Source organism: Dendropsophus ebraccatus, chromosome 6 (genome assembly GCF_027789765.1).
Source record: "Dendropsophus ebraccatus isolate aDenEbr1 chromosome 6, aDenEbr1.pat, whole genome shotgun sequence".
Taxonomy (NCBI): Eukaryota; Metazoa; Chordata; class Amphibia; order Anura; family Hylidae; genus Dendropsophus; species Dendropsophus ebraccatus.
Window position 1 is genome coordinate 149,102,819 of NC_091459.1, and position 26,482 is coordinate 149,129,300.

The 26,482-nt window shown below is 48.9% G+C and overlaps 1 protein-coding gene across 3 annotated transcripts; it reads right to left on the reverse strand.

Annotated features, from left to right (window-relative positions):
* On the reverse strand, positions 1-25,498 carry LOC138795158 (C-type lectin domain family 2 member B-like). Of its 3 annotated transcripts, XM_069974140.1 has the most exons (10): positions 25,223-25,498; positions 18,864-18,947; positions 16,403-16,486; positions 9,655-9,741; positions 8,599-8,682; positions 7,760-7,844; positions 2,665-2,852; positions 1,019-1,122; positions 823-940; positions 1-544 (listed from the first exon to the last, which is right to left on the reverse strand). In XM_069974140.1, the coding sequence occupies exons 1-9, from the start codon at positions 25,361-25,363 to the stop codon at positions 832-834; spliced, it is 966 nt and encodes a 321-aa protein (XP_069830241.1). In that variant the 5' UTR covers positions 25,364-25,498; the 3' UTR covers positions 1-544; positions 823-831. The 3 variants fall into 3 exon arrangements, with proteins under 3 accessions (XP_069830241.1, XP_069830242.1, XP_069830244.1); XM_069974141.1 differs by lacking the exon at positions 16,403-16,486; XM_069974143.1 differs by lacking the exons at positions 16,403-16,486; positions 18,864-18,947.
* Positions 25,499-26,482: the final 984 nt, after the last annotated feature.

A 26,482-nucleotide genomic window follows, 5' to 3' on the forward strand; every position in this document is an offset into this window, starting at 1 on the left:
TTTACATGAGGAGACCCTGCAACTACTAGCCCCACCCTCTGGGTGATGTCATCACCTCTCACCAGCCCCTCCCACTTACATCACCATCTCTCTGTCACATACACGTATTTACTTATTCACATATATAGATCTTTACCAGGACTTAAGGTTATAGCATGAAACCTTGTGCTGAACAATGCCTCAGGCAGAGGAGCAGGCGGGGGATGAATGCAGCAGGTGCTGCAGTGTAATAATCTGCAGTGTACTGAAATGTTCTGCAGCAGCTCCAGGCAGAGAACTTTCACCTGACGTCATAGTATCCCTTTAAGTTACAGGAGTATCACCATCACGTTATGATCGGCGGAGGGGGAGGGGGGGGGTCGGACCTCTGGGACTCTGCTGATGCTAGAGAACAAAGAGGATCTGAGGTCAGAGGGTAAGTACTGAAGTGATTAGTCACATGGCAATGAGAGGGGCACAGCAGGATCTGTGTGGTCAGGAGGCGCGGACCCTTTTAGGACATGGACTCCGATATAATCCGATGGCCGCCGGATCTACATCCAACCTGCAGGAGACATAAAGTGACTGTAGATGAAATATAAACCATATAAAGAGATACAATGTATTGTGGTTGGGGTTACTGATACATGTGACACTGGCTGTGAGGGTCGGGGTCCCCCCCTAGGACCCCCTATATACAGGGCAGGTGGGCACAGTCTTGTATACTCCCTGTAAAGAATAGTGTAAATCATATATACGGTATACACACATGCTACAAGGCTAGAAGTGCGTGCCCCCCACCTACAAGCACCCAGGGCCATATCATGGTGTCACTCAACCTACCGGCTGCCCCTAGGTGACGTCCTTCACACAGATCCATTGCCGTCCTGTAGAGCAGTGCAGCGCCCCCAGGTGAGAGTTCAGGAAAGCGCATCTCAGCTGATTACCCTGATTCTCCACACTATATAATACAATGTTATAGTTCATACAGATGTAACACAGACCGGGGGTTGGGGTTACTCTTTAATAAAGACCCTACCTGCCGTCATACAGAGATCCATTGACCCACATCCACTGACCCTCATCGTTCATGTGGAGTCCAATCCAATAGTTTACTGTTTCCCGATATCGCCGTATGGTTTTCTGGAACGAGAACGAGATTGTTAAAAATTGTTAGAGGAACTCAGGGCTAATGGTAAGGAGAGGAGGAGGCTGAGGTCATAGGCTAAGGACAGGAGGAGGCTGAGGTCAGAGGGTAAGGAGAGGAAGAGGCTGAGGTCAGAGGGTAAGGAGAGGAAGAGGCTGAGGTCATAGGCTAAGGACAGGAGGAGGCTGAGGTCAGAGGGTAAGGAGAGGAGGAGGCTGAGGTCATAGGCTAAGGACAGGAGGAGGCTGAGGTCAGAGGGTAAGGACAGGAGGTGGCTGAGGTCATAGGGTAAGGAGAGGAGGAGGCTGAGGTCATAGGCTAAGGACAGGAGGAGGCTGAGGTCAGAGGGTAAGGACAGGAGGTGGCTGAGGTCAGAGGGTAAGGAGAGGAGGAGGCTGAGGTCATAGGGTAAGGACAGGAGGAGGCTAAGGTCAGAGGGTAAGGAGAGGAAGAGGCTGAGGTCAGCGGGTAAGGAGAGGAAGAGGCTGAGGTCAGAGGGTAAGGAGAGGAAGAGGCTGAGGTCAGAGGGTAAGGAGAGGAGGAGGAGGCTGAGGTCAGAGGGTAAGGAGAGGAAGAGGCTGAGGTCAGAGGGTAAGGACAGGAGGAGGCTGAGGTCATAGGGTAAGGAGAGGAGGAGGCTGAGGTCAGAGGGTAAGGAGAGGAGGAGGAGGCTGAGGTCAGAGGGTAAGGAGAGGAGGAGGAGGCTGAGGTCAGAGGGTAAGGAGAGGAGAAGGAGGAGGCTGAGGTCATAGGGTAAGGAGAGGAGGAGGCTGAGGTCAGAGGGTAAGGAGAGGAGGAGGAGGCTGAGGTCAGAGGGTAAGGAGAGGAGGAGGAGGCTGAGGTCAGAGGGTAAGGAGAGGAGAAGGAGGAGGCTGAGGTCAGAGGGTAAGGAGAGGAGGAGGAGGCAGAGGGTAAGGAGAGGAGGAGGCTGAGGTCAGAGGGTAAGGACAGGAGGAGGAGGCTGAGATCAGAAGGTAAAGACAGGAGGAGGAGGCTGAGGTCAGAGGGTAAAGACAGGGAGAGGCTGAGGTCAGAGGGTAAGGCCAGGAGGAGGAGGAGGCTGAGATCATAGGGTAAGGAGAGGAGGAGGCTGAGGTCAGAGGGTAAAGACAGGGAGAGGCTGAGGTCAGAGGGTAAGGCCAGGAGGAGGAGGAGGCTGAGGTCATAGGGTAAGGAGAGGAGGAGGCTGAGGCCAGAGGGTAAGGACAGGAGGAGGAGGCTGAGGTGAGAGGGTAAGGACAGGAGGAGGAGGCTGAGGTCAGAGGGTAAGGAGAGAAGGAGGCTGAGGTCAGAGGGTAAGGAGAGGAGGAGGCTGAGGTCAGAGGGTAAGGAGAGGAGGAGGCTGAGGTCAGAAGGTAAGGAGAGGAGGAGGCTGAGGTCAGAGGGTAAGGAGAGGAGGATGCTGAGGTCAGAGGGTAAGGAGAGGAGGAGGCTGAGGTCAGAGGGTAAGGAGAGGAGGAGGCTGAGGTCAGAAGGTAAGGAGAGGAGGAGGCTGAGGTCAGAGGGTAAGGAGAGGAGGAGGCTTAGAATATAGTCACCTCTATGCTTCTGTCCATCAGGATGGCCAATGTGGAGCCATGTCTAGAGCAGAACTCCTGACTTTGATTCCAGGTTTTTCTTTCACCTGAGAAGTAGTAACAGCGACCTCCAACCCAAATCCAGGACTCCTCACACGGGGGTCTACCGGAGGCCAGATCCTCCACGGGACCCCGCGGTATCAGAAAACCTTAAATCACAAAAATGGGTGAAAGCTAAATAACATGTGAATGTGTCTGGTTACCCGGCACATACTGAGGCCGTGAAGAGCCCATGGTAGGGGCATATAAGAGCCTGGGGTATGGGGTATATAAGAGCCTGGGGTAGGGGTATATAAAAGCCTGGGGTAGGGGTATATAAGAGTCTGGGGTAGGGGTATATAAGAGTCTAGGGTAGGGGTATATAAGACTCTGGGGTATATAAGACCTGGGGTAGGGGTATATAAGAGCCTGGGGTAGGGGTATATAAGACTCTGGGGTATATAAGACCTGGGGTAGGGTATATAAGAGCCTGGGGTATATAAGAGCCTGGGGTATAAAAGAGCCTAGGGTATATAAGAGCCTGGGGTATGGGGTATATAAAAGCCTGGGGTAGGGGTATATAAAAGCCTGGGGTAGGGGTATATAAGAGTCTGGGGTAGGGGTATATAAGACTCTGGGGTATATAAGACCTGGGGTAGGGGTATATAAGAGCCTGGGGTATATAAGAGCCTGGGGTATATAAGAGCCTAGGGTATATAAGAGCCTGGGGTATATAAGAGCCTGGGGTATGGGGTATATAAGAGCCTGGGGTAGGGGTATATAAGACTCTGGGGTATATAAGACCTGGGGTAGGGGTATATAAGAGCCTGGGGTATATAAGAGTCTGGGGTAGGGGTATATAAGAGCCTGGGGTATATAAGAGCCTAGGGTATATAAGATCCTGGGGTATGGGGTATATAAGAGCCTGGGGTATGGGGTATATAAGAGCCTGGGGTAGGGGTATATAAGAGTCTGGGGTAGGGGTATATAAGAGTCTGGGGTAGGGGTATATAAGACTCTGGGGTATATAAGACCTGGGGTAGGGGTATATAAGAGCCTAGGGTAAATAAGAGCCTGGGGTATGGGGTATATAAGAGCCTGGGGTAGGGGTATATAAAAGCCTGGGGTAGGGGTATATAAGAGTCTGGAGTAGGGGTATATAAGACTCTGGGGTATATAAGACCTGGGGTAGGGGTATATAAGAGCCTGAGGTATATAAGAGCCTGGGGTATATAAGAGCCTAGGGTATATAAGAGCCTGGGGTATGGGGTATATAAGAGCCTGGGGTAGGGGTATATAAGAGCCTGGGGTAGGGGTATATAAGAGCCTGGGGTAGGAGTATATAAGACTCTGGGGTATATAAGACCTGGGGTAGGGGTATATAAGAGCCTGGGGTATATAAGAGTCTGGGGTAGGGGTATATAAGAGCCTGGGGTATATAAGAGCCTGGGGTATGGGGTATATAAGAGCCTGGGGTAGGGGTATATAAGAGCCTGGGGTAGGGGTATATAAAAGCCTGGGGTAGGGGTATATAAGAGTCTGGGGTAGGGGTATATAAGACTGGGGTATATAAGACCTGGGGTAGGGGTATATAAGAGCCTAGGGTATATAAGAGCCTAGGGTATATAAGAGCCTGGGGTATGGGGTATATAAGAGCCTGGGGTAGGGGTATATAAGAGCCTGGGGTAGGGGTATATAAGAGCCTGGGGTATATAAGACCTGGGGTAGGGGTATATAAGAGCCTGGGGTATATAAGAGTCTGGGGTAGGGGTATATAAGAGCCTGGGGTATATAAGAGCCTGGGGTATGGGGTATATAAGAGCCTGGGGTAGGGGTATATAAGAGCCTGGGGTAGGGGTATATAAAAGCCTGGGGTAGGGGTATATAAGAGTCTGGGGTAGGGGTATATAAGACTCTGGGGTATATAAGACCTGGGGTAGGGGTATATAAGAGCCTGGGGTATATAAGAGTCTGGGGTAGGGGTATATAAGAGCCTGGGGTAGGGGTATATAAAAGCCTAGGGTAGGGGTATATAAGACCTGGGGTATGGGTATATAAGAGCCTGGGGTAGGAGTATATAAGAGCCTACGGTATATAAGAGCCTGAAGTAGGGGTATATAAGAGCCTGGGGTAGGGGTATATAAGAGTCTGGGGTAGGGGTATATAAAAGCCTGGGGTAGGGGTAAATAAGAGTCTGGGGTAGGAGTATATAAGACTCTGGGGTATATAAGAGCCTGGGGTATATAAGAGTCTGGGGTAGGGGTATATAAGAGCCTGGGGTAGGGGTATATAAAAGCCTGAGGTAGGGGTATATAAGACCTGGGGTAGGGGTATATAAGAGCCTGGGGTAGGAGTATATAAGAGCCTACGGTATATAAGAGCCTGAAGTAGGGGTATATAAGAGTCTGGGGTAGGGGTATATAAGAGTCTGGGGTAGGGGTATATAAGAGTCTGGGGTAGGGGTATATAAGAGCCTGGGGTAGGGGTATATAAGTGTAGTGTCCCAGCACAGGTGAGTCACTAAGTTCTATTGCACCCGGGCAAAGTAACTGGTATCAGGTTCCCCACAAGGTGTCACTACTCCTATGTTTATTCTGTACATAGCTCCAGTAAGAAATGGGTTAATTGTTCTATGTCATGTGTTTCTTTTCCTCCTGTCACTGGTGCGGCTGTTTTCCATCCTCTTTCTGCCCTATCCTCTTCTTTCTCTCTGGCACCACCCAACCCCACCAATCACTGGGAGGTTAATTCGCCCCTAGAAAGGAGATAAGTTCCTAGTGGGAGGAGTTAGTTCTCTAGTCAGTCAGTGGAGAGAGAGCAACACACAAGATACAGTTCCTGCTGCAGTAAAGTTAGGGCCTGGCTCTGGCCAGGACCCTTGTCAGGAACTAAGATACTTAAAGGGGTTGTCCAGCGAATTTTTTTTTTCTTTCAAATCAACTGGTTTCAGAAAGTTAAATAGATTTGTAATTTACTTCTATTTAAAAATCTCAAGTCTTTCCATACTTATAAGCTGCTATATATCCTGCAGGAAGTGTTGTTTGTTTACATTCAGAAACAGTGCTCTCTACTGACATCTCTGGCGGAGTCAGGAACTGTCCAGAGCAGCAGCAAGTCCCCATAGAAAACCTCTCCTGCTCAGGACAGTTCCTGACTCCGCCAGAGATGTCAGTAGAGAGCACTGTTTCTGAATGTAAACAAACAACACTTCCTGCAGGATATATAGTAGCTTATAAGTATGGGAAGACTTGAGATTTTTAAATAGAAGTAAATTACAAATCTATTTAACTTTCTGATACCAGTTGATTTGAAAGAAAAAATATTTTCCCTGGACAACCCCTTTAAGTTATTTCTTCTTTAAGCAAGCTCCCTCAAGCATGTATTGCTAGTCACCTCAAGAGGAAAGGACGTCCTCTGAGGATCACCTTGTCCACGCCAGGGATACTGTCTACACAGTACGAGGTAGTGACCTGTTTCCAGTTAGGCACTCACCCCAGTGGAACAAAGTGCAGTTAGCCAAAGTATTCCACTGCGTAACGCACGGCTATCCTGGAAAGGTTCGAGAATTCGGCTTCACCCAGTGCAGGGTACTACCCTGCCAGGACGGGTACCCTCTACTGGCTCTTCTCCTCTACTGGCCTGGGTTAGGGATTTATAAGAGTACCAGGTAGGGGTGTATAAGAACCTGTGGAAGGGGTATATAAGAACCTGGGTACCCTTTACCTGCCACATAGTGATATAGTGCTCTATACCTGCCAGATAGTGATACAGTGCTCTATACCTGCCACATAGTGATACAGTGCCCTATACCTGCCATATAGTGATAAAGGGCTCTATATCTGCCACATAGTGATACAGTGCCCTATACCTGCCACATAGTGATACAAGGCTCTATACCTGCCACATAGTGATACAGTACCCTATAACTGCCACATAGTGATACAGTGCCCTATACCTGCCACATAGTGATACAAGGCTCTATACCTGCCACATAGTGATACAGGGCTCTATACCTGCCACATAGAGATACAAGGCTCTATACCTGCCACATAGTGATACAGTGCCCTATACCTGCCACATAGTGATACAGTGCCCTATACCTGCCACATAGAGATACAAGGCTCTATACCTGCCACATAGTGATACAGGGCTCTATACCTGCCACATAGAGATACAAGGCTCTATACCTGCCACATAGTGATACAGTGCCCTATACCTGCCACATAGTGATACAGTGCCCTATACCTGCCACATAGAGATACAAGGCTCTATACCTGCTACATAGTGATACAGTGCTCTATACCTGCCACATAGAGATACAAGGCTCTATACCTGCCACATAGTGATACAGGGCTCTATACCTGCCACATAGTGATACAGGGCTCTATACCTGCCACATAGTGATACAGGGCTCTATACCTGCCACATAGTCATACAGGGCTCTATACCTGCTACATAGTGATACAGGGCTCTATACCTGCCACATAGTCATACAGGGCTCTATACCTGCCACATAGTGATACAGGGCTCTATACCTGCCACATAGAGATACAGGGCTCTATACCTGCTACATAGTGATACAGGGCTCTATACCTGCCACATAGTGATACAGTGCCCTATACCTGCCACATAGTGATACAGGGCTCTATACCTGCCACATAGTGATACAGGGCTCTATACCTGCCACATAGTGATACAGGGCTCTATACCTGCCACATAGTGATACAGGGCTCTATACCTGCTACATAGTGATACAGGGCTCTATACCTGCCACATAGTCATACAGGGCTCTATACCTGCCACATAGTGATACAGGGCTCTATACCTGCCACATAGTGATACAGGGCTCTATACCTGCTACATAGTGATACAGGGCTCTATACCTGCCACATAGTGATACAGTGCCCTATACCTGCCACATAGTGATACAGGGCTCTATACCTGCCACATAGTGATACAGGGCTCTATACCTGCCACATAGTGATACAGGGCTCTATACCTGCCACATAGAGATACAGGGCTCTATACCTGCCTTATATACAGCTACACGCTCTTATATATATATACAGGCACTCACCCAACAATATGGCTGTGATGATGATGATGATGATGATAGACAAGTAAATCAGCCACAGCGGGACCTTCACCGTTCTCTGACAGCGCTGAAAGAGAAGGAGATAACTAATCATTGTGCCCCTATGACAACACTTCCTGCCTCTATGTCCTGGCTTCTCAGTGTTATCACAGCTACCAGTCCAGGCCTCATGTACAACTATGCAGTACCACCACTGACCACATGAGGCAGTATATAATACCCCTTATCCCTATGACAACACTTCCTGCCTCTATGTCCTGGCTTCTCAGTGTTATCACAGCTCCCAGTCCAGGCCTCATGTACAACTATGCAGTACCACCACTGACCACATGAGGCAGTATATAATACCCCTTATCCCTATGACAACACTTCCTGCCTCTATGTCCTGGCTTCTCAGTGTTATCACAGCTCCCAGGCCTCCTGTACAACTATGCAGTACTACCACTGACCACATGAGGCAGTATATTGACAACACATTAAGAAGACATGATGGACATGATCATGTGATGTGATGGGAGCGGCAGGAGCTGTGTACTTACCCCGGACTCCACCACCTGCCCTGAGCTTCTGACAAACCTTCCGGATGATTATCAGCTAAAGCAGGGGACAGCTAGAGGCTCAGACCACATGAGCTTTAGTTGTAGTCTGTTACCATGGAGACACATTGATCTCTATGGGAGCTGTGGTCACTAAACAATAGTCTAAGCTGTTACTGACACAACACTGCTGCCTCTCATGGCCCGGAGGTCATATGACTGATCATGTGATCACCACGATGGCCGCAGGAGGATGAGGGTTGTGAAGGCCGCCGCGTCACTTACAGATTTCTTCTTCTTCCCGTCATTGTCTTCGGACTCTCTAGAGTTGGGAATAAATGTTTGTCGTTCTGGTGATGCCGCTCGCTCCTGTGAGAAGAAATCAAGACAGTCATCAGCCCAGTGATCCAGTCAGCAGCCCAGTGATCCAGTCAGCAGCCCAGCGATCAAGTCAGCAGCCCAGTGATCCAGTCAGCAGCCCAGTGATCCAGTCAGCAGCCCAGCGATCAAGTCAGCAGCCCAGTGATCCAGTCAGCAGCCCAGCGATCAAGTCAGCAGCCCAGCGATCAAGTCAGCAGCCCAGTGATCCAGTCAGCAGCCCAGTGATCCAGTCAGCAGCCCAGTGATCCAGTCAGCAGCCCAGCGATCAAGTCAGCAGCCCAGTGATCAAGTCAGCAGCCCAGCGATCAAGTCAGCAGCCCAGTGATCCAGTCAGCAGCCCAGTGATCCAGTCAGCAGCCCAGTGATCAAGTCAGCAGGGCAGCGATCCAGTCAGCAGCGCACCGAGGGATCTGTAATCTGGGAGGGGATCTGTCAAGGGGTCAGGTGTGTATTATCATGAGTGTCAGGGGGTCCGGTGTGTATTATAATGAACACTGACACACGGCCGGGGTGGTCCCCAGCTTTCCCCTGTACGCCCCTCACTGTATACACCCTGTGTGAGCTGCCCGTTCTCTCCCTGTACACTGACACACGGCCGGGGTGGTCCCCAGCTTTCCCCTGGACGCCCCTCACTGTATACACCCTGTGTGAGCTGCCCTCCCCGGATGCTCCACCCTCTCCCCACATTCTGGCCGGCCCTGTACATCCTGCAGTATCTAGGAGCAATCTCAGATCTATAAGCAGCAGGACAGCCGGCTATGTACAGGAGTTACACAAACTCTACACCAGCAAATCGGGAAGAAATGTTCGTTTAACTTTGGGTTAAGGAATCAAATAAGCAATAATTTCCTTGTGATGGTGTCCGGGGGCCTCAGCTGCCTCTCCTACTCTCTGTATTAGGCATCATGTATAAGCCAGCAGTAGGGATTGGGGCACAGGGGTATCACCACCATTACTTACCGCTTCAGCCTCAGTGATCTCTGTGCAGGTTTTCTCATTTCTCTTCAAATAAAAGTCTGGAATATGTGGGGTACTGGGATAATAGATCTGTAGAAAGACACAGACGATAGAAGTTCAGAGAGACCACGAGTACCTGTACACATAGCAGTCACTAATACAGTAACCATCCAGATACTACACATAGTAACTGTTCTTACTGTAAAGAACCCCTTCCCATATACAATAATCCATGTACCTGTACACATAGCAGTCACTAATACAGTAACCATCCAGATACTACACATAGTAACTGCTCTTACTGTAAAGAACCCCTTCCCATATACAATAATCCATGTACCTGCACACATAGCAGTCACTAATACAGTAACCATCCAGATACTACACATAGTAACTGCTCTTACTGTAAAGAACCCCTTCCCATATACAATAATCCATGTACCTGTACACATAGCAGTCACTAATACAATAACCATCCAGATACTACACATAGTAACTGCTCTTACTGTAAATAACCCCTTCCCATATACATTAATCCATGTATCTGTACACATAGCAGTCACTAATACCAGTGGTTCTCAACCTGCGGTACGCATACCCCAGGGGGTACGCGACGCAGGATGAGGGGGTACGCCGGGAGGGGTGGAATAAACCCAACCGGGCTGCATAATGAGAGTGCACTGCTGCGGCCCTTGCCTCTGCGCTGCTTAATCAGCAGCTGAGGGCGCGGAGGACGTGCTCCTTCACAGCGGGGAGGGAGGAAGGTGTCACCTGCTCTCTAATCCTTGATTCGCTCTCCTCGGTCTCCTGTCATGTCCCGCACAGGCAGGTACAGAGGTTCTGCCTGCACCGGATGTGCCCCGCAGCCCTAATCATTCATCTGTGTGAGTAACACAGGGCTGCGGGGCACATCCGGTGCAGGCAGAACCTCTGTACCTGCCTGTGCGGGACATGACAGGAGACTGAGGAGAACGAATCAAGGAGAGGAGCCGCTGGGAGAAGACTACAGGAGAGGAGCTGCTGGGAGAAGACTACAGGAGAGGAGCCGCTGGGAGAAGACTACAGGAGAGGAGCTGCTGGGAGAAGACTACAGGAGAGGAGCTGCTGGGAGAAGACTACAGGAGAGGAGCCGCTGGGAGAAGACTACAGGAGAGGAGCTGCTGGGAGAAGACTACAGGAGGAGCCGCTGGGAGAAGACTACAGGAGAGGAGCCGCTGGGAGAAGACTACAGGAGAGGAGCCGCTGGGAGAAGACTACAGGAGAGGAGCCGCTGGGAGAAGACTACAGGAGAGGAGCTGCTGGGAGAAGACTACAGGAGAGGAGCCGCTGGGAGAAGACTACAGGAGAGGAGCTGCTGGGAGAAGACTACAGGAGGAGCCGCTGGGAGAAGACTACAGGAGAGGAGCCGCTGGGAGAAGACTACAGGAGAGGAGCCGCTGGGAGAAGACTACAGGAGAGGAGCCGCTGGGAGAAGACTACAGGAGAGGAGCCGCTGGGAGAAGACTACAGGAGAGGAGCTGCTGGGAGAAGACTTCAGGAGAGGAGCTGCTGGGAGAAGACTACAGGAGGAGCCGCTGGGAGAAGACTACAGGAGAGGAGCCGCTGGGAGAAGACTACAGGAGAGGAGCTGCTGGGAGAAGACTACAGGAGAAGCCGCTGGGAGAAGACTACAGGAGAGGAGCCGCTGGGAGAAGACTACAGGAGAGGAGCCGCTGGGAGAAGACTACAGGAGGGGAGCTGCTGGGAGAAGACTACAGGAGAGGAGCCGCTGGGAGAAGACTACAGGAGAGGAGCCGCTGGGAGAAGACTACAGGAGAGGAGCCGCTGGGAGAAGACTACAGGAGGAGCCGCTGGGAGAAGACTACAGGAGGGGAGCTGCTGGGAGAAGACTACAGGAGGAGCCGCTGGGAGAAGACTACAGGAGAGGAGCCGCTGGGAGAAGACTACAGGAGAGGAGCCGCTGGGAGAAGACTACAGGAGAGGAGCCGCTGGGAGAAGACTACAGGAGAGGAGCCGCTGGGAGAAGACTACAGGAGAGGAGCCGCTGGGAGAAGACTACAGGAGAGGAGCTGCTGGGAGAAGACTACAGGAGAGGAGCTGCTGGGAGAAGACTACAGGAGGAGCCGCTGGGAGAAGACTACAGGAGAGGAGCCGCTGGGAGAAGACTACAGGAGGAGCCGCTGGGAGAAGACTACAGGAGAGGAGCCGCTGGGAGAAGACTACAGGAGGGGCTGCTGGGAGAAGACTACAGGAGAGGAGCTGCTGGGAGAAGACTACAGGAGAGGAGCTGCTGGGAGAAGACTACAGGAGAGGAGCCGCTGGGAGAAGACTACAGGAGAGGAGCCGCTGGGAGAAGACTACAGGAGAGGAGCTGCTGGGAGAAGACTACAGGAGGGGCTGCTGGGAGAAGACTACAGGAGAGGAGCTGCTGGGAGAAGACTTCAGGAGAGGAGCTGCTGGGAGAAGACTACAGGAGAGGAGCCGCTGGTGACAGGTGAGTTAATGTTTGTTTTTTTGGCTAGTGGGGGCACTGCACGGAGGGGGCCAAACGATTGGGGCATAATACAACTATATGGGGCACAGATAGGCAGGGCAGTGGTGGACATAGCTGCACAGGGGCAATCAGACTCAAAGTTATCCTGGGGCTGAAGAGATGAGACTGGAGCACAGAGAACCTGGAACTTCCCTGCTCCTCCTGCTGCTCTGATCATCTCCCGCCCCGCACACAGCAGCACCCGGTGACAGCGCCTCCTCCCCCGACCCGACCGGGACACAGAGGAAGAGAGCGTCATGTAAGTCCTGCTCTCTTATCTCATTAGGGCTGAGCTGGGGGTGGGGGCATGTATCCTGCTACAGGGGGGCATGTGTCTAACTACAGGGGGGCATGTATCCTGCTACAGGGGGGCATGTATCTGGCTACAGGGGGGCATGTATCTGGCTACAAGGGGGCATCAATAATTGCTACAGGGGGCATTATTACTAGGAAAGGAGGATTTATTATTGGGGAGGGGGGCATAATTATTAGACATTTCTACTAACTCTATTTATGGGTTCTACAGATCAAACCTACAGTTATGGGAGGATATGATCCGAGACAGAGACTTTACACAGAGCCTAAATGCTGCAGTTCTGATCTTGGCCTCATTAAGGCAACGTTTCTAATTGATCACATCCTTGGGGGTACTTGGCTGGAGCATCTCATGACATGGGGGTACTTGGCTTTAAAAGGTTGAGAAACACTGACTAATACAGTAACCATCCAGATACTCTACATGGTAACTGCTCTTACTGTAAAGAACCCCTTCCCATATACAATAATCCATGTACCTGTACACATAGCAGTCACTAATACAGTAACCATCCAGATACTACACATAGTAACTGCTCTTACTGTAAAGAACCCCTTCCCATATACAATAATCCATGTACCTGTACACATAGCAGTCACTAATACAGTAACCATCCAGATACTACACATAGTAACTGCTCTTACTGTAAAGAACCCCTTCCCATATACAATAATTGTTGTGTTGTCTTGTGTTGTGTTGTATTCTGTTCTGTTGTGTTCTGTAGTGTTCTGTTGTGTACTGCTGTCTCGTTTTGTGCTGTGCTGTCTTGTCTTGTTTTGTACCATGTTTGCTTTGTCCTGTTCTGTTGTGTTGTCCTGTGTTGTGTTGTATTCTGTTCTGTTGTTGTGTTGTGTTCTGTTTTGTTGTATTCTGTTGTGTTGTATTCTGTTGTGTTGTTGTGTTATGTTCTGTTGCCTTGTGTTGTGTTGTATTCTGTTGTGTTGTATTCTGTTGTGTTGTTGTGTTATGTTCTGTTGCCTTGTGTTGTGTTGTATTCTGTTGTGTTCTGTTGTGTTGTATTCTGTTGTGTTGTTGTGTTCTGCTGTTTTACACAACAAATTCTTATAGATTTTTACATTGAAAATATTACAATCAGTATGAAGCGGCCGTTGCTGTCACTCACAGGAGGAGAGGAAATTCCCTGATGTAGCAATCTGCTGAGACACCTGACACAGGGAGGGGGAGGGAAATATACTCTGCAGAGGAGTCTGGAGGGGGGCAGAGGGACCTGGGGGGGGGGGAACGACAGAAGAGTCTGGGGGGGGGAGGAGTCTGGAGGAACAGAGGAGTCTGGAGGGAAAGAGGAATCTGGGGGGACAGAAGAGTCTGGGGGTGGGGGTGGGAGAGGAGTCTAGAGGGACAGTGGAGTCTGGGGGGACAGAGGGGTCTGTGGGGGACAGAGGGGTCTGGAGGGACAGAGGGGTCTGTGGGGGACAGAAGAGTCTGGGGGTGGGGGTGGGAGAGGAGTCTAGAGGGACAGTGGAGTCTGGGGGGACAGAGGGGTCTGTGGGGGACAGAGGGGTCTGGAGGGACAGAGGGGTCTGTGGGGGACAGAAGAGTCTGGGGGTGGGGGTGGGAGAGGAGTCTAAAGGGAAAGAGGGGTCTGTGGGGGACAGAGGGGTCTGTGGGGGACAGAGGGGTCTGGGGGGACAGAGGGGTCTGTGGGGGACAGAGGGGTCTGTGGGGGACAGAGGGGTCTGTGGGGACAGAGGGGTCTGTGGGGGACAGAGGGGTCTGTGGGGGACAGAGGGGTCTGGAGAGACAGAGGGGTCTGGGGGGACAGAGGGGTCTGTGGGGGACAGAGGGGTCTGGAGGGACAGAGGGGTCTGGGGGGACAGAGGGGTCTGTGGGGGACAGAGGGGTCTGTAGGGGAGAGAGGGGTCTGTAGGGGAGAGAGGGGTCTGTGGGGGACAGAGGGGTCTGGAGGGACAGAGGGGTCTGTGGGGGACAGAGGGGTCTGGAGGGACAGAGGGGTCTGGGGGGACAGAGGGGTCTGTGGGGGACAGAGGGGTCTGGAGGGACAGAGGGGTCTGTGGGGGACAGAGGGGTCTGGAGGGACAGAGGGGTCTGGAGGGACAGAGGGGTCTGTGGGGGAAAGAGGGGTCTGGAGGGACAGAGGGGTCTGTGGGGGACCGAGGGGTCTGGGGGGGGACAGAGGTATCTGGGGGGACAGAGGGGTCTGGGGGGACAGAGGGGTCTGGGGGGACAGAGGGGTCTGGAGGGACAGAGGGGTCTGTGGGGGACAGAGGGGTCTGGAGGGACAGAGGGGTCTGGAGGGACAGAGGGGTCTGTGGGGGAAAGAGGGGTCTGGAGGGACAGAGGGGTCTGTGGGGGACCGAGGGGTCTGGGGGGACAGAGGGGTCTGGGGGGACAGAGGGGTCTGGGGGGACAGAGGGGTCTGGGGGGGGACAGAGGTATCTGGGGGGACAGAGGGGCTCCGGCCACTTGCTTCACTGTGGGCTATGGGAAGCTCTGATGCGGGCGCGCGCTGATGCGCCCGCATCAGAGCTCCGCGGCCGGAAAGATCATCCGGCCGATACTTAAGTACTGACCGGGATGATCCGGGCTAAGACTGGCCGTTCGGTGACCCAGCCGGGATCACGGAACGGCCGGATGTTCACGTAATGTGAACATAGCCTAATGCTACGTTTACACAGAACGATTATCGGGCGAATTTTCGCGATAATGATCGATTTCGAACGATAATCGTACGTGTAAACGCGGCGAATGATCGATAAATCGTTTATTTTTAGATCTTTTAACATGTTCTTAAATTGTCGTTCTTTGTTCGCAAAAAAACTTGCCGATCGTTCCGTGTAAACAGTCGTCGCGCGATAGTCCGGCCGCCCGGTCCCCCGCTCATCCGCAGCCCCCTGCGCCGGCTCGATCACCACCCCCGCCGCTCCGATCGACACGGTGGCGGAGGGGGGGTGGCGATCGGAGCAGCGGTGGGGGTGGCGATTGGAGTGGCAGCGGGGGGGCGATCGGAGCGGCGGGGGCGATCGGGGTGGCGGCGCAGGGGGTTGCGGTTGACCGTGGGGCCGGGCTGCGGATGAGCAGAGGGCCGGGCTGCGAGCGGGGAGGCGGGCCGGGCTGCGGGCGCGCGATCGCAAAAGAATTTTTCCTTACGGTATATCGTACCGTCTAAACGCTGATCGTTATAAAAAAAAATCGTTACTTTGAAATCGTTAATCGTGCGATCGGGCCAATTATCGCTCCGTGTAAACTTAGCATAATGGTGCGTTTACACAGACAGATTTATCTGACAGATTTTGGAAGCCAAAGCCAGGAACAGACTATAAACAGGGATCAGGTCATAAAGAAAAGACTGAGATTTCTCCTCTTTTCAAATCCATTCCTGGCTTTGGATTCCAAAATCTGTCAGATAAATCTCTCTGTGTAAACGCATCTAAGGCTATGTTCACACTGTGTTTGAATCTGTCCGCAGTTCTTACGCCACCGTACATGTGCGGCTGAAACTACGGGCGTGGGAATAAGCGACAAGCGCCGGACAGTTATGCTTCCCTAGCTTGTTTCGAATGATGAAATTGAGTGGATGGCCGCCATTTAATGGCAAATATTTGCTGTTATTTTAAAACAACGGCTGTTATATTGCGGCCATCCACTCAATTTCACCATTGTGTGAACAGATCCTTTCTGTGTTTTTAATCCACTCCTGGTTTTGGTTGCAATACTGACTGAAATATATGTAGTGTGAACCCAGCCTAAAGCTACTTTTACACGGAACGATTATCGGGCGAATTTTCGAATGTACGATATATCGTTCCATCTAAACGCTGATCGTTATAAAAAAAAATCGTTACTTCAAAATCGTTAATCGTACGATCGGGCGAATTATCGCTCTGTGTAAACTTATCATAATAAGAGTAGATGTGGATTACCTGGGTGATCTGTGACTGAAGAGTCAGCTGGGGATCAGTCACATTATCTACAGACACCGACTCTAATCTAAATCTGCAGGGGATCTGAGAGGAGAAAAACGGAGAGTCAGATAATGTATGACATCACTCCTAATGTATGACATTACCCCTAATGTATGACATCACCACTAATGTATGACATCACTCCTAATGTATGACATTACCCCTAATGTATGACATCACTCCTAATGTATGACATCACCGCTACTGTATGACATCACTCCTAATGTATGACATCACCGCTAATGTATGACATCACTCCCAATGTATGACATTACCCCTAATGTATGACATCACTCCTAATGTATGACATTACCCCTAATGTATGACATCACTCCTAATGTATGACATCACCGCTAATGTATGACATCACTCCTAATGTATGACATTACCCCTAATGTATAACATCACTCCTAATGTATGACATCACCGCTAATGTACGACATCACCCCTAATGTATGACATCACCGCCAATGCATGACATCACCCCTAATGTATGACATCACCCCTAATGTATGACATCACCCCTAATGTATGACATCACTGCTAATGTATGACAACACCCCTAATGTATGACATCACCGCTAATGTATGACATCACCGCTAATGTATGACATCACCGCTAATGTATGACATCACCCCTAATGTATGACATCACCGCTAATGTATGACATCACCGCTAATGTATGACATCACTCCTAATGTATGACATCACTCCTAATGTATGACATCACCCCTAATGTATGACATTACCGCTAATGTATGACATCACCCCTAATGTATGACATCACTCCTAATGTATGACATCACCGCTAATGCATGACATCACCGCTAATGTATGACATCACTCCTAATGTATGACATCACCCCTAATGTATGAAATTACCCCTAAGGTATGACATCACTCCTAATTTATGATAGTTCCATCCATACATCTCTGACCCTCACCCTGTCCCCTCCATACATCTCTGACCCTCACCCTGCCCCCCTTCATACATCTCTGACCCTCACCTTGTCCCCTCCATACATCTCTGACCCTCACCCTCTCCCCTCCAGACATCTCTGACCCTCACCCACCCCCTCCAGACATCTCTGACCCTCACCCTGTCCCCTCCAGACATCTCTGACCCTCACCCTGTCCCCTCCAGACATCTCTGACCCTCACTCTGTCCCCTCCAGACATCTCTGACCCTCACCCTGTCCCCTCCAGACATCTCTGACCCTCACCCTGCCCCCCTTCATACATCTCTGACCCTCACCTTGTCCCCTCCATACATCTCTGACCCTCACCCTCTCCCCTCCAGACATCTCTGACCCTCACCCACCCCCTCCAGACATCTCTGACCCTCACCCTGTCCCCTCCAGACATCTCTGACCCTCACCCTGTCCCCTCCAGACATCTCTGACCCTCACTCTGTCCCCTCCAGACATCTCTGACCCTCACCCTGTCCCCTCCAGACATCTCTGACCCTCACCCTGTCCCATCCAGACATCTGTGACCTTACCCTACCCCCTCCATACATCTCTGACCCTCACCCGCCCCCTCCAGACATCTGACCCTCACCCGCCCCCTCCAGACATCTGACCCTCACCCTGTCCCCTCCATACATCTCTGACCCTCACCCTGTCCCCTCCATACATCTCTGACCCTCACCTTGTCCCCTTCATACATCTCTGACCCTCACCCGCCCCCTCCAGACATCTCTGACCCTCACCTTGTCCCCTCCATACATCTCTGACCCTCACCCTGTCCCCTCCAGACATCTCTGACCCTCACCTTGTCCCCTCCATACATCTCTGACCCTCACCTTGTCCCCTCCAGACATCTCTGAGCCTCACCTTGTCCCCTCCAGACATCTCTGAGCCTCACCTTGTACCCTCCATACATCTCTGAGCCTCACCTTGTCCCCTCCATACATCTCTGACTCTCACCCTGTGCCCTCCATACATCTCCGACCCTCACCTTGTCCCCTTCATACATCTCTGACCCTCACCCTGTGCCCTCCATACATCTCTGACCCTCACTCTGTCCCCTCCAGACATCTCCGACCCTCACCTTGTCCCCTCCAGACATCTCTGACCCTCACCTTTTCCCCTTCATACATCTCTGACCCTCACCTTGTACCCTCCATACATCTCTGACCCTCACCCTGTGCCCTCCATACATCTCTGATCCTCACCCTGTGCCCTCCATACATCTCTGACCCTCACCCTGTGCCCTCCATACATCTCTGACCCTCACCCTGCCCCCTCCATACATCTCTTACCCTCACCCTGTGCCCTCCATACATCTCCGACCCTCACCCTCTCCCCTCCATACATCTCTGACCCTGAACCCAGTCTGGGGGGGACACAGCTTACTGTCCTCATTTACAGAGTCACTCAATTATAAGTGAACAATCTAAGAGTAGATGTGGCTTACCTGGGTGATCTGTGACCGAAGAGTCAGCTGGGGATCAGTCACATTATCTACAGACACCGACTCTAATCTGAATCTGCAGGGGATCTGAGAGGAGAAAAACGGAGAGTCAGATAATGTATGACATCACCCCTAATGTATGACATCACCACTAATGTATGACATCACCCCTAATGTATGACATTACCTCTAATGTATGACATCACCCCTAATGTATGACATCACTGCTAATGTATGACATCACTGCTAATGTATGACAACACCCCTAATGTATGACATCACTGCTAATGTATGACAACACCCCTAATGTATGATAGTCAACTCCATACATCTCTGACCCTCACCTTGTCCCCTCCAGACATCACTGACCCTCACCCTGTCCCCTCCAGACATCTCTGACCCTCACCCTGTCCCCTCCAGAAATCTCTGACCCTCACCCTGTCCCCTCCATACATCTCTGACCCTCACCCTTTCCCCTCCATACATCTCTGACCCTCACCCTGTCCCCTCTATACATCTCCAACCCTCACCCTGCCCCCTCCATACATCTCTGACCCTCACCCTCTCCCCTCCATACATCTCCAACCCTCATCCTGTCCCCTCTATACATCTCTGACCCTCACCCTCTCCCCTCCATACATCTCCAACCCTCACCCTGTCCCCTCTATACATCTCTGACCCTCACCCTGTCCCCTCCAAACATCTTCATCTTCCCCCTGTAGATTATCAACCCTCACAGGCTCGGTCCTCTCTCTCTATGTAAGCCCCCGTAGGTTGGGCCCATACATTATATCTATATCATACAAAGGAAAGTCGGTCTGTCTTTCTGTCTGTCTGTCTGTCCCATATAGACTTCCAAACGCCTGAACCGTTTGACCCCAAATTTGGCACAAAGATACATTGGGTGCCCGGGAAGGTTAGAGCGAAGGTCCCGTCCCCACCAGATGTACAGGAGAGGAGCATAAGGGGGAAGAGCGCCCCATAGAGATGACTGGCAAAATCTCCACCCTGCACACACAGGTGATATAATTAGTGCTGCAGCTTCCAGCAGTAATGGCAGTTGGGAGCCTTAGCAACCAATAGGATTACTACTTTCATTTTTACAGGGAGCTGGAATCTGATTGGTTGCTAGGCCAGCTGCCTCACAACAGATGCACAGAAATAAATACAGTGAGGGTACAAACACACTGGGCGTACCCGCTGCGCATCCCTGCCCTGTACACCCTATGGGCAGACAAACTCGCAGCAGGATGGACATCCCGCTGCAAGTTTGTTGGAAGCCCGCCCCATTAACCCCCTGCTGCCAGAGCGTATACATCACCTGCTCCCCGCTCCAGCTTGCTTCAGGGCTCCTGGTGTCTTCACGTCCCGCTCAGCCAATCTGTGGGCTGCGGCGGGGCAGCGCACTGATTGGCCGAGCAGGACATGCCGGGAATCCCCGAAGCAAGCCGGAGCAGGGACCAGGTGATGTATACGCTCCGGCAGCGGGAGGTTAATGGGGCGGGCTGCTGACAAACTTGCAGCGGCAGTATAGGGACTACCTGCAGGGGCGGTGTATAGAGTAAGGGATTACCTGCAAGTGGGTGGAGTGTATAAAGTATGGGGGCTCCTGCAGGGGTGGGGGGTGTATAAAGTATGGGGGCTACCTGCAAGTGGGGGGAGTGAATAGAGTATGGGGGCTACCTGAAAGTGGGGGGAGTGTATAAAGTATGGGGGCTACCTGCAAGTTAAGGAAGTGTATAGAGTATGGGGGCTACCTGAAAGTGGGGGGAGTGTATAAAGTATGGGGGCTACCTACAGGGAGGGAGTGTATACAATATAGGGACTACCTGCAGGGGGGTGTATAGAGTATGGGGGCTACCTGCAAGTGGGGGGAGTGTATAAAGTATGGGGGCTACCTGCAAGTGGGCGGAGTGTATAGAGTATGGGGGCTACCTGCAGGGGTTGGGGGGTGTATACAGTATGGGGGCTACTTGCAGGGGTTGGGGGGTGTATACAGTATGGGGGCTACCTGCGGGGGGAGTGTATACAATATGGAGGCTACCTGCAGGGAGGGAGTGTATACAGTATAGGAGTACCTGCAAGGGGGTGGGAGTGTATACAGTACGGGGACTACCTGCAGGGGGGGGGGTATACAGTATTAGAAACATCTTCTATGTTGTCCTCACCAAGGATGAAAGGTAGTGCCTAAGAGGGACAGATTATGATGATGCAGGATTGTGTATGCACTTATTATAAGCTGCAGGTTTCGCAAACTTTACACTACAGGTATACAGGACACCAGAACTATATACTACTGGTATACAGGACCTCCACCAACTATAAACTACAGGTATACAGGACCTCCACTAACACTGTCAATGTTGTATATAACCCGGCTCAGCATAACACTACCAATGTTATACATAACCAGGCGGTATATAACACTGCCAATGTTGTATATACCCAGGCTGTATATAACACTGCCAATGTTGTATATATCCAGGCTATATATAACACTGCCAATGTTGTATATAACCAGGCTGTATATAACACTGCCAATGCTGTATATAACCAGGCTGTATATAACACTGCCAGTGTTGTATATAACCAGGCTCTGTATATAACACTGCCAATGTTGTATATAACCAGGCTTTATATAACACTGCCAGTGTTGTATATAACCAGGCTCTGTATATAACACTGCCAATGTTGTATATAACCAGGCTGTATATAACACTGACAATGTTGCATAGAACCAGGCTCTGTATATAACACTGACAATGTTGTATATAACCAGGCTCTGTATATAAAACTGCTAATGATGTATGTAACCAGGCTCTGTATATAAAACTGTCAATGTTGTATATAACCAGGCTCTGCATATAAAACTGCCAGTGTTGTATATATTCAGGCTCTGTATATAACACTGCCAATGTTGTATATAACCAGGCTGTATATAACACTGCCAATGTTGTATATAACCAGGCTGTGTATAACACTGCCAATGTTGTATATAACCAGGCTCTGTATATAACACTACCATTGTTGTATATAACCAGGTTCTGTATATAACATTGCCAATGTTGTATATAATCAGGCTCTGTATACAGTCTGATCACATGACATCTCAGTTTGGCTATTAGGTATTTAGGATGTTTAAAGTTTTTAGTTTATTTCTAATGTGCATAAGCTACAATTGACATGAACAGTGCAGAACTGTCAAATATATAGGGCTCCTGGCGATTTCCCCTTAACCCTTTAAGGACGGGGCCCATTTTCGTTTTTGCGTTTTCGGTTTTTCCTCCTTGGGTTTAAAAGGTCATAGCACTTGCATTTTTCCACCTAGAAACCCACATGAGCCCTTATTTTTTTGCGTCACTAACTGTACTTTGCAATGACGGCTGAATTTTTGCATTTGGTACACTACGAAACCAGAAAAAAATTCAATGTGTGGTGAAATTGAAAAAAAAACCGCATTTCTTTTATTTGGGGGAACTGTGTTTTTACGCCATTCGCCCTGGGGTAAAACTGACTTGTTATATATGTTCCTCAAGTCGTTACGATTAAAACAATATATAACATGTATAACTTTTATTGTATCTAATGGCCTATAAAAAATTCAAACCATTATTAACAAATATACGTTCCTTAAAATCGCTCCATTCCCAGGCTTACAGCGCTTTTATTCTTTGGTCTATGGGGCTGGGTCAGGTGTCATTTTTATCACATATCCAGCTGCCGCTGTTTTATCAGGGTTATACAGTTACTATACATTATATACCACATGCTGATTGCTAAACTGTACAGTAACTTATATATCACATATCCAGCTGCTGTGTTATCAGGGTTATACAGTTACTATACATTATATACCACATGCTGATTGCTAAACTGTACAGTAACTTATATATCACATATCCAGCTGCTGTGTTATCAGGGTTATACAGTTACTATACATTATATACCACATGCTGCTGTACTGTACAGTAACTTATATATCACATATCCAGCTGCTGCAGTGTTATCAGGGTTATGTAGTTACTATACATTATACACCACATGCTGATATACTGTACAGTAACTTATATATCACATATCCATCTGCTGTGTTATCAGGGTTATACAGTTACTATACATTATACACCACATGCTGATTGCTAAACTGTACAGTAACTTATATATCACATATCCAGCTGCTGTGTTATCAGGGTTATACAGTTACTATACATTATATATCACATGCTGCTATACTGTACAGTAACTTATATATCACATATCCAGCTGCTGTGTTATCAGGGATATACAGTTACTATACATTATACACCACATGCTGATTGCTATACTGTACAGTAACTTATATATCACAGATTCTGCTGCTGTGTTATCAGGGTTATACAGTTACTATACATTATACACCCCATGCTGATTGCTATACTGTACAGTAACTTATATATCACATATCCAGCTGCTATGTTATCAGGGTTATACAGTTACTATACATTATATAACACATGTTGCTATACTGTACAGTAACTTATATATCACATATCCAGCTGCTGTGTTATCAGGGTTATACAGTTACTATACATTATATACCACATGCTGATTGCTATACTGTACAGTAACTTATATATCACATATCCAGCTGCTGTGTTATCAGGGTTATACAGTTACTATACATTATACACCACATGCTGATTGCTATACTGTACATTAACTTATATATCACATATCCAGCTGCTGTGTTATCAGGGTTATACAGTTACTATACATTATACACCACATGCTGCTATACTGTACAGTAACTTATATATCACATATCCAGCTGCTGTGTTATCAGGGTTATACAGTTACTATACATTATACACCACATGCTGCTATACTGTACAGTAACTTATATATCACATATCCAGCTGCTGTGTTATCAGGGTTATACAGTTACTATACATTATACACCACATGCTGCTATACTGTACAGTAACTTATATATCACATATCCAGCTGCTATGTTATCAGGGTTATACAGTTACTATACATTATATAACACATGTTGCTATACTGTACAGTAACTTATATATCACATATCCAGCTGCTATGTTATCAGGGTTATACAGTTACTATACATTATATACCACATGCTGATTGCTATACTGTACGGTAACTTGTATATCACATATCCAGCTGCAGTGTTATCAGGGTTATACAGTTACTATACATTATACACCACATGCTGATTGCTATACTGTACAGTAACTTATATATCACATATCCAGCTGCTGTGTTATCAGGGTTATACAGTTACTATACATTATACACCACATGCTGCTATACTGTACAGTAACCTATATATCACATATCCAGCTGCTGTGTTATCAGGGTTATACAGATACTATACATTATACACCACATGCTGCTATACTGTACAGTAACGTATATATCACATATCCAGCTGCTGTGGTATCAGGGTTATACAGTTACTATACATTATACACCACATGCTGATTGCTATACTGTACAGTAACGTATATATCACATATCCAGCTGCTGTGTTATCAGGGTTATACAGTTACTATACATTATACACCACATGCTGATTGCTATACTGTACAGTAACTTATATATCACATATCCAGCTGCTGTGTTATCAGGGTTATACAGTTACTATACATTATACACCACATGCTGATTGCTATACTGTACAGTAACTTATATATCACATATCCAGCTGCTGTGTTATCAGGGTTATACAGTTACTATACATTATACACCACATGCTGCTATACTGTACAGTAACATATATCACATATCCAGCTGCTGTGTTATCAGGGTTATACAGTTACTATACATTATATACCACATGCTGCTATACTGTACAGTAACTTATATATCACATATCCAGCTGCTGTGTTATCAGGGTTATACAGTTACTATACATTATACACCACATGCTGCTATACTGTACAGTAACTTAATATAATATCACAGATTCTGCAACTTCTCATTGTTTCATATTTTCTACATGTTATATAGAATAATAATCAGTATATTTGGGGTGTGGAACCAATTGGCTGCAGATCAATGTTTTCTTATGGGAACGAAATATGCTCCAAGGCACCACTGTGTATATATATATACATATATACTATACTATATAGTCCACTATGTATTTACACTGTATATATACTATACTATATAGTCCACTATGTATATACACTGTATATATACTATATAGTCCACTATGTATATACACTGTATATATACTATATAGTCCACTATGTATATACACTGTATATATACTATATAGTCCACTATGTATATACGCTCTAGGTGTTTTATGAGGACCCCACCCTGGCTTTTGGCTTTCACCCTCTGTCACTCACCTTCCTTGGGTCCGCACACACAGTCTTCAGATTTTCTTCACTCTCATAGAGACTCTCTAGGGTTCCATTAGGAGTGGTCCTTACTGAGGACGGCTCCGTCAGGAACCCTGACTCCACTGAACTGGCCCTGTCCTTGGACATATTGCTGCGATCACAGGAGGAGGGTATATTGCTGCTATCACAGGAGGGTATATTGCTGCTATCACAGGAGGGTATATTGCTGCTATCACAGGAGGGTATATTGCTGCAGGTGAGATACAGAGAAGACTGAGGAGGCTGCGTGAGAGGAGGAGGCATTGTGCTGGGTGATGCAACACGTGGCCGTGCAAGGAGGGGGGGGGGCGGAGTGCTTAAAGGGATATTACACTTGCCCTAGAACTTGTTCCTCTGGTTATAACAATGCTCAGTATACTCTCTGTCTACATTCCTGGCAGTTTTCAGGACCTCTGCTTGCTGTGTTGGCTTTCTGTTCATGTGACGGCCGCCGGGCTGGTCACCGTCCAGGTATCAGTTATTGAATCTACAGCGGGGGGCACTGACCTGCTGTCACCGACTACAATGGTGATCAGGGTCTGCTGGAACCAACAGGGCGCCTGGCGATCACATGATCACTGGGGCAGGAAGCAGTAGGGGATGATCACACCCCGCAGATCTGCTGCACAAAATATACATTGTTTCTGCATAAAAAATTCTGCAGCAAATGCCGCGTGTGAACATAGTCTTATGGTCCCCTGAGCTGTGTGCATTGTGCTCAGTAAGCACCGTGTTTACAGTGACCTCTATATAGGCTAGTTAGTCCCTGGTGGGAGGGTCTTCTTTAGTGGATGGTGGATATAACAAGGCACTGAGAGTTGCTGCTGCAGTGTATACCTGGGCCTGGCCCGGGGCCAGAGCCCTTGTCAGTAGCCGCAGCTTTTAGAAGTTTTATCAGACTTTCAAGTAACTGCGCTAAAAAACCAAAAGGTGGGGTACCTGTCACCTGGGTTCTACCTTGTTTATGCCTGGGATCAGGACAATCTACATTCACAGAATGGTCCTTAGTGGAACAAAGAGCCTAGGCCGAAGTATCCCACTGGTATCTGCTCGGCCTGCTCAGGTGATCTTAAGGAGTTAGCTTTGCCCAGTAGTTCAACCCTGGGACTCGTGCTACCAAACCTGACAGTCTCTGGACTCGTTTGACAAAAGGCGGTCTCTTTCTTATCTGCGATTTCTAACTGTGAGTACGAGATCTTCTACACCATCCCGGCAGAGTGCTGCACT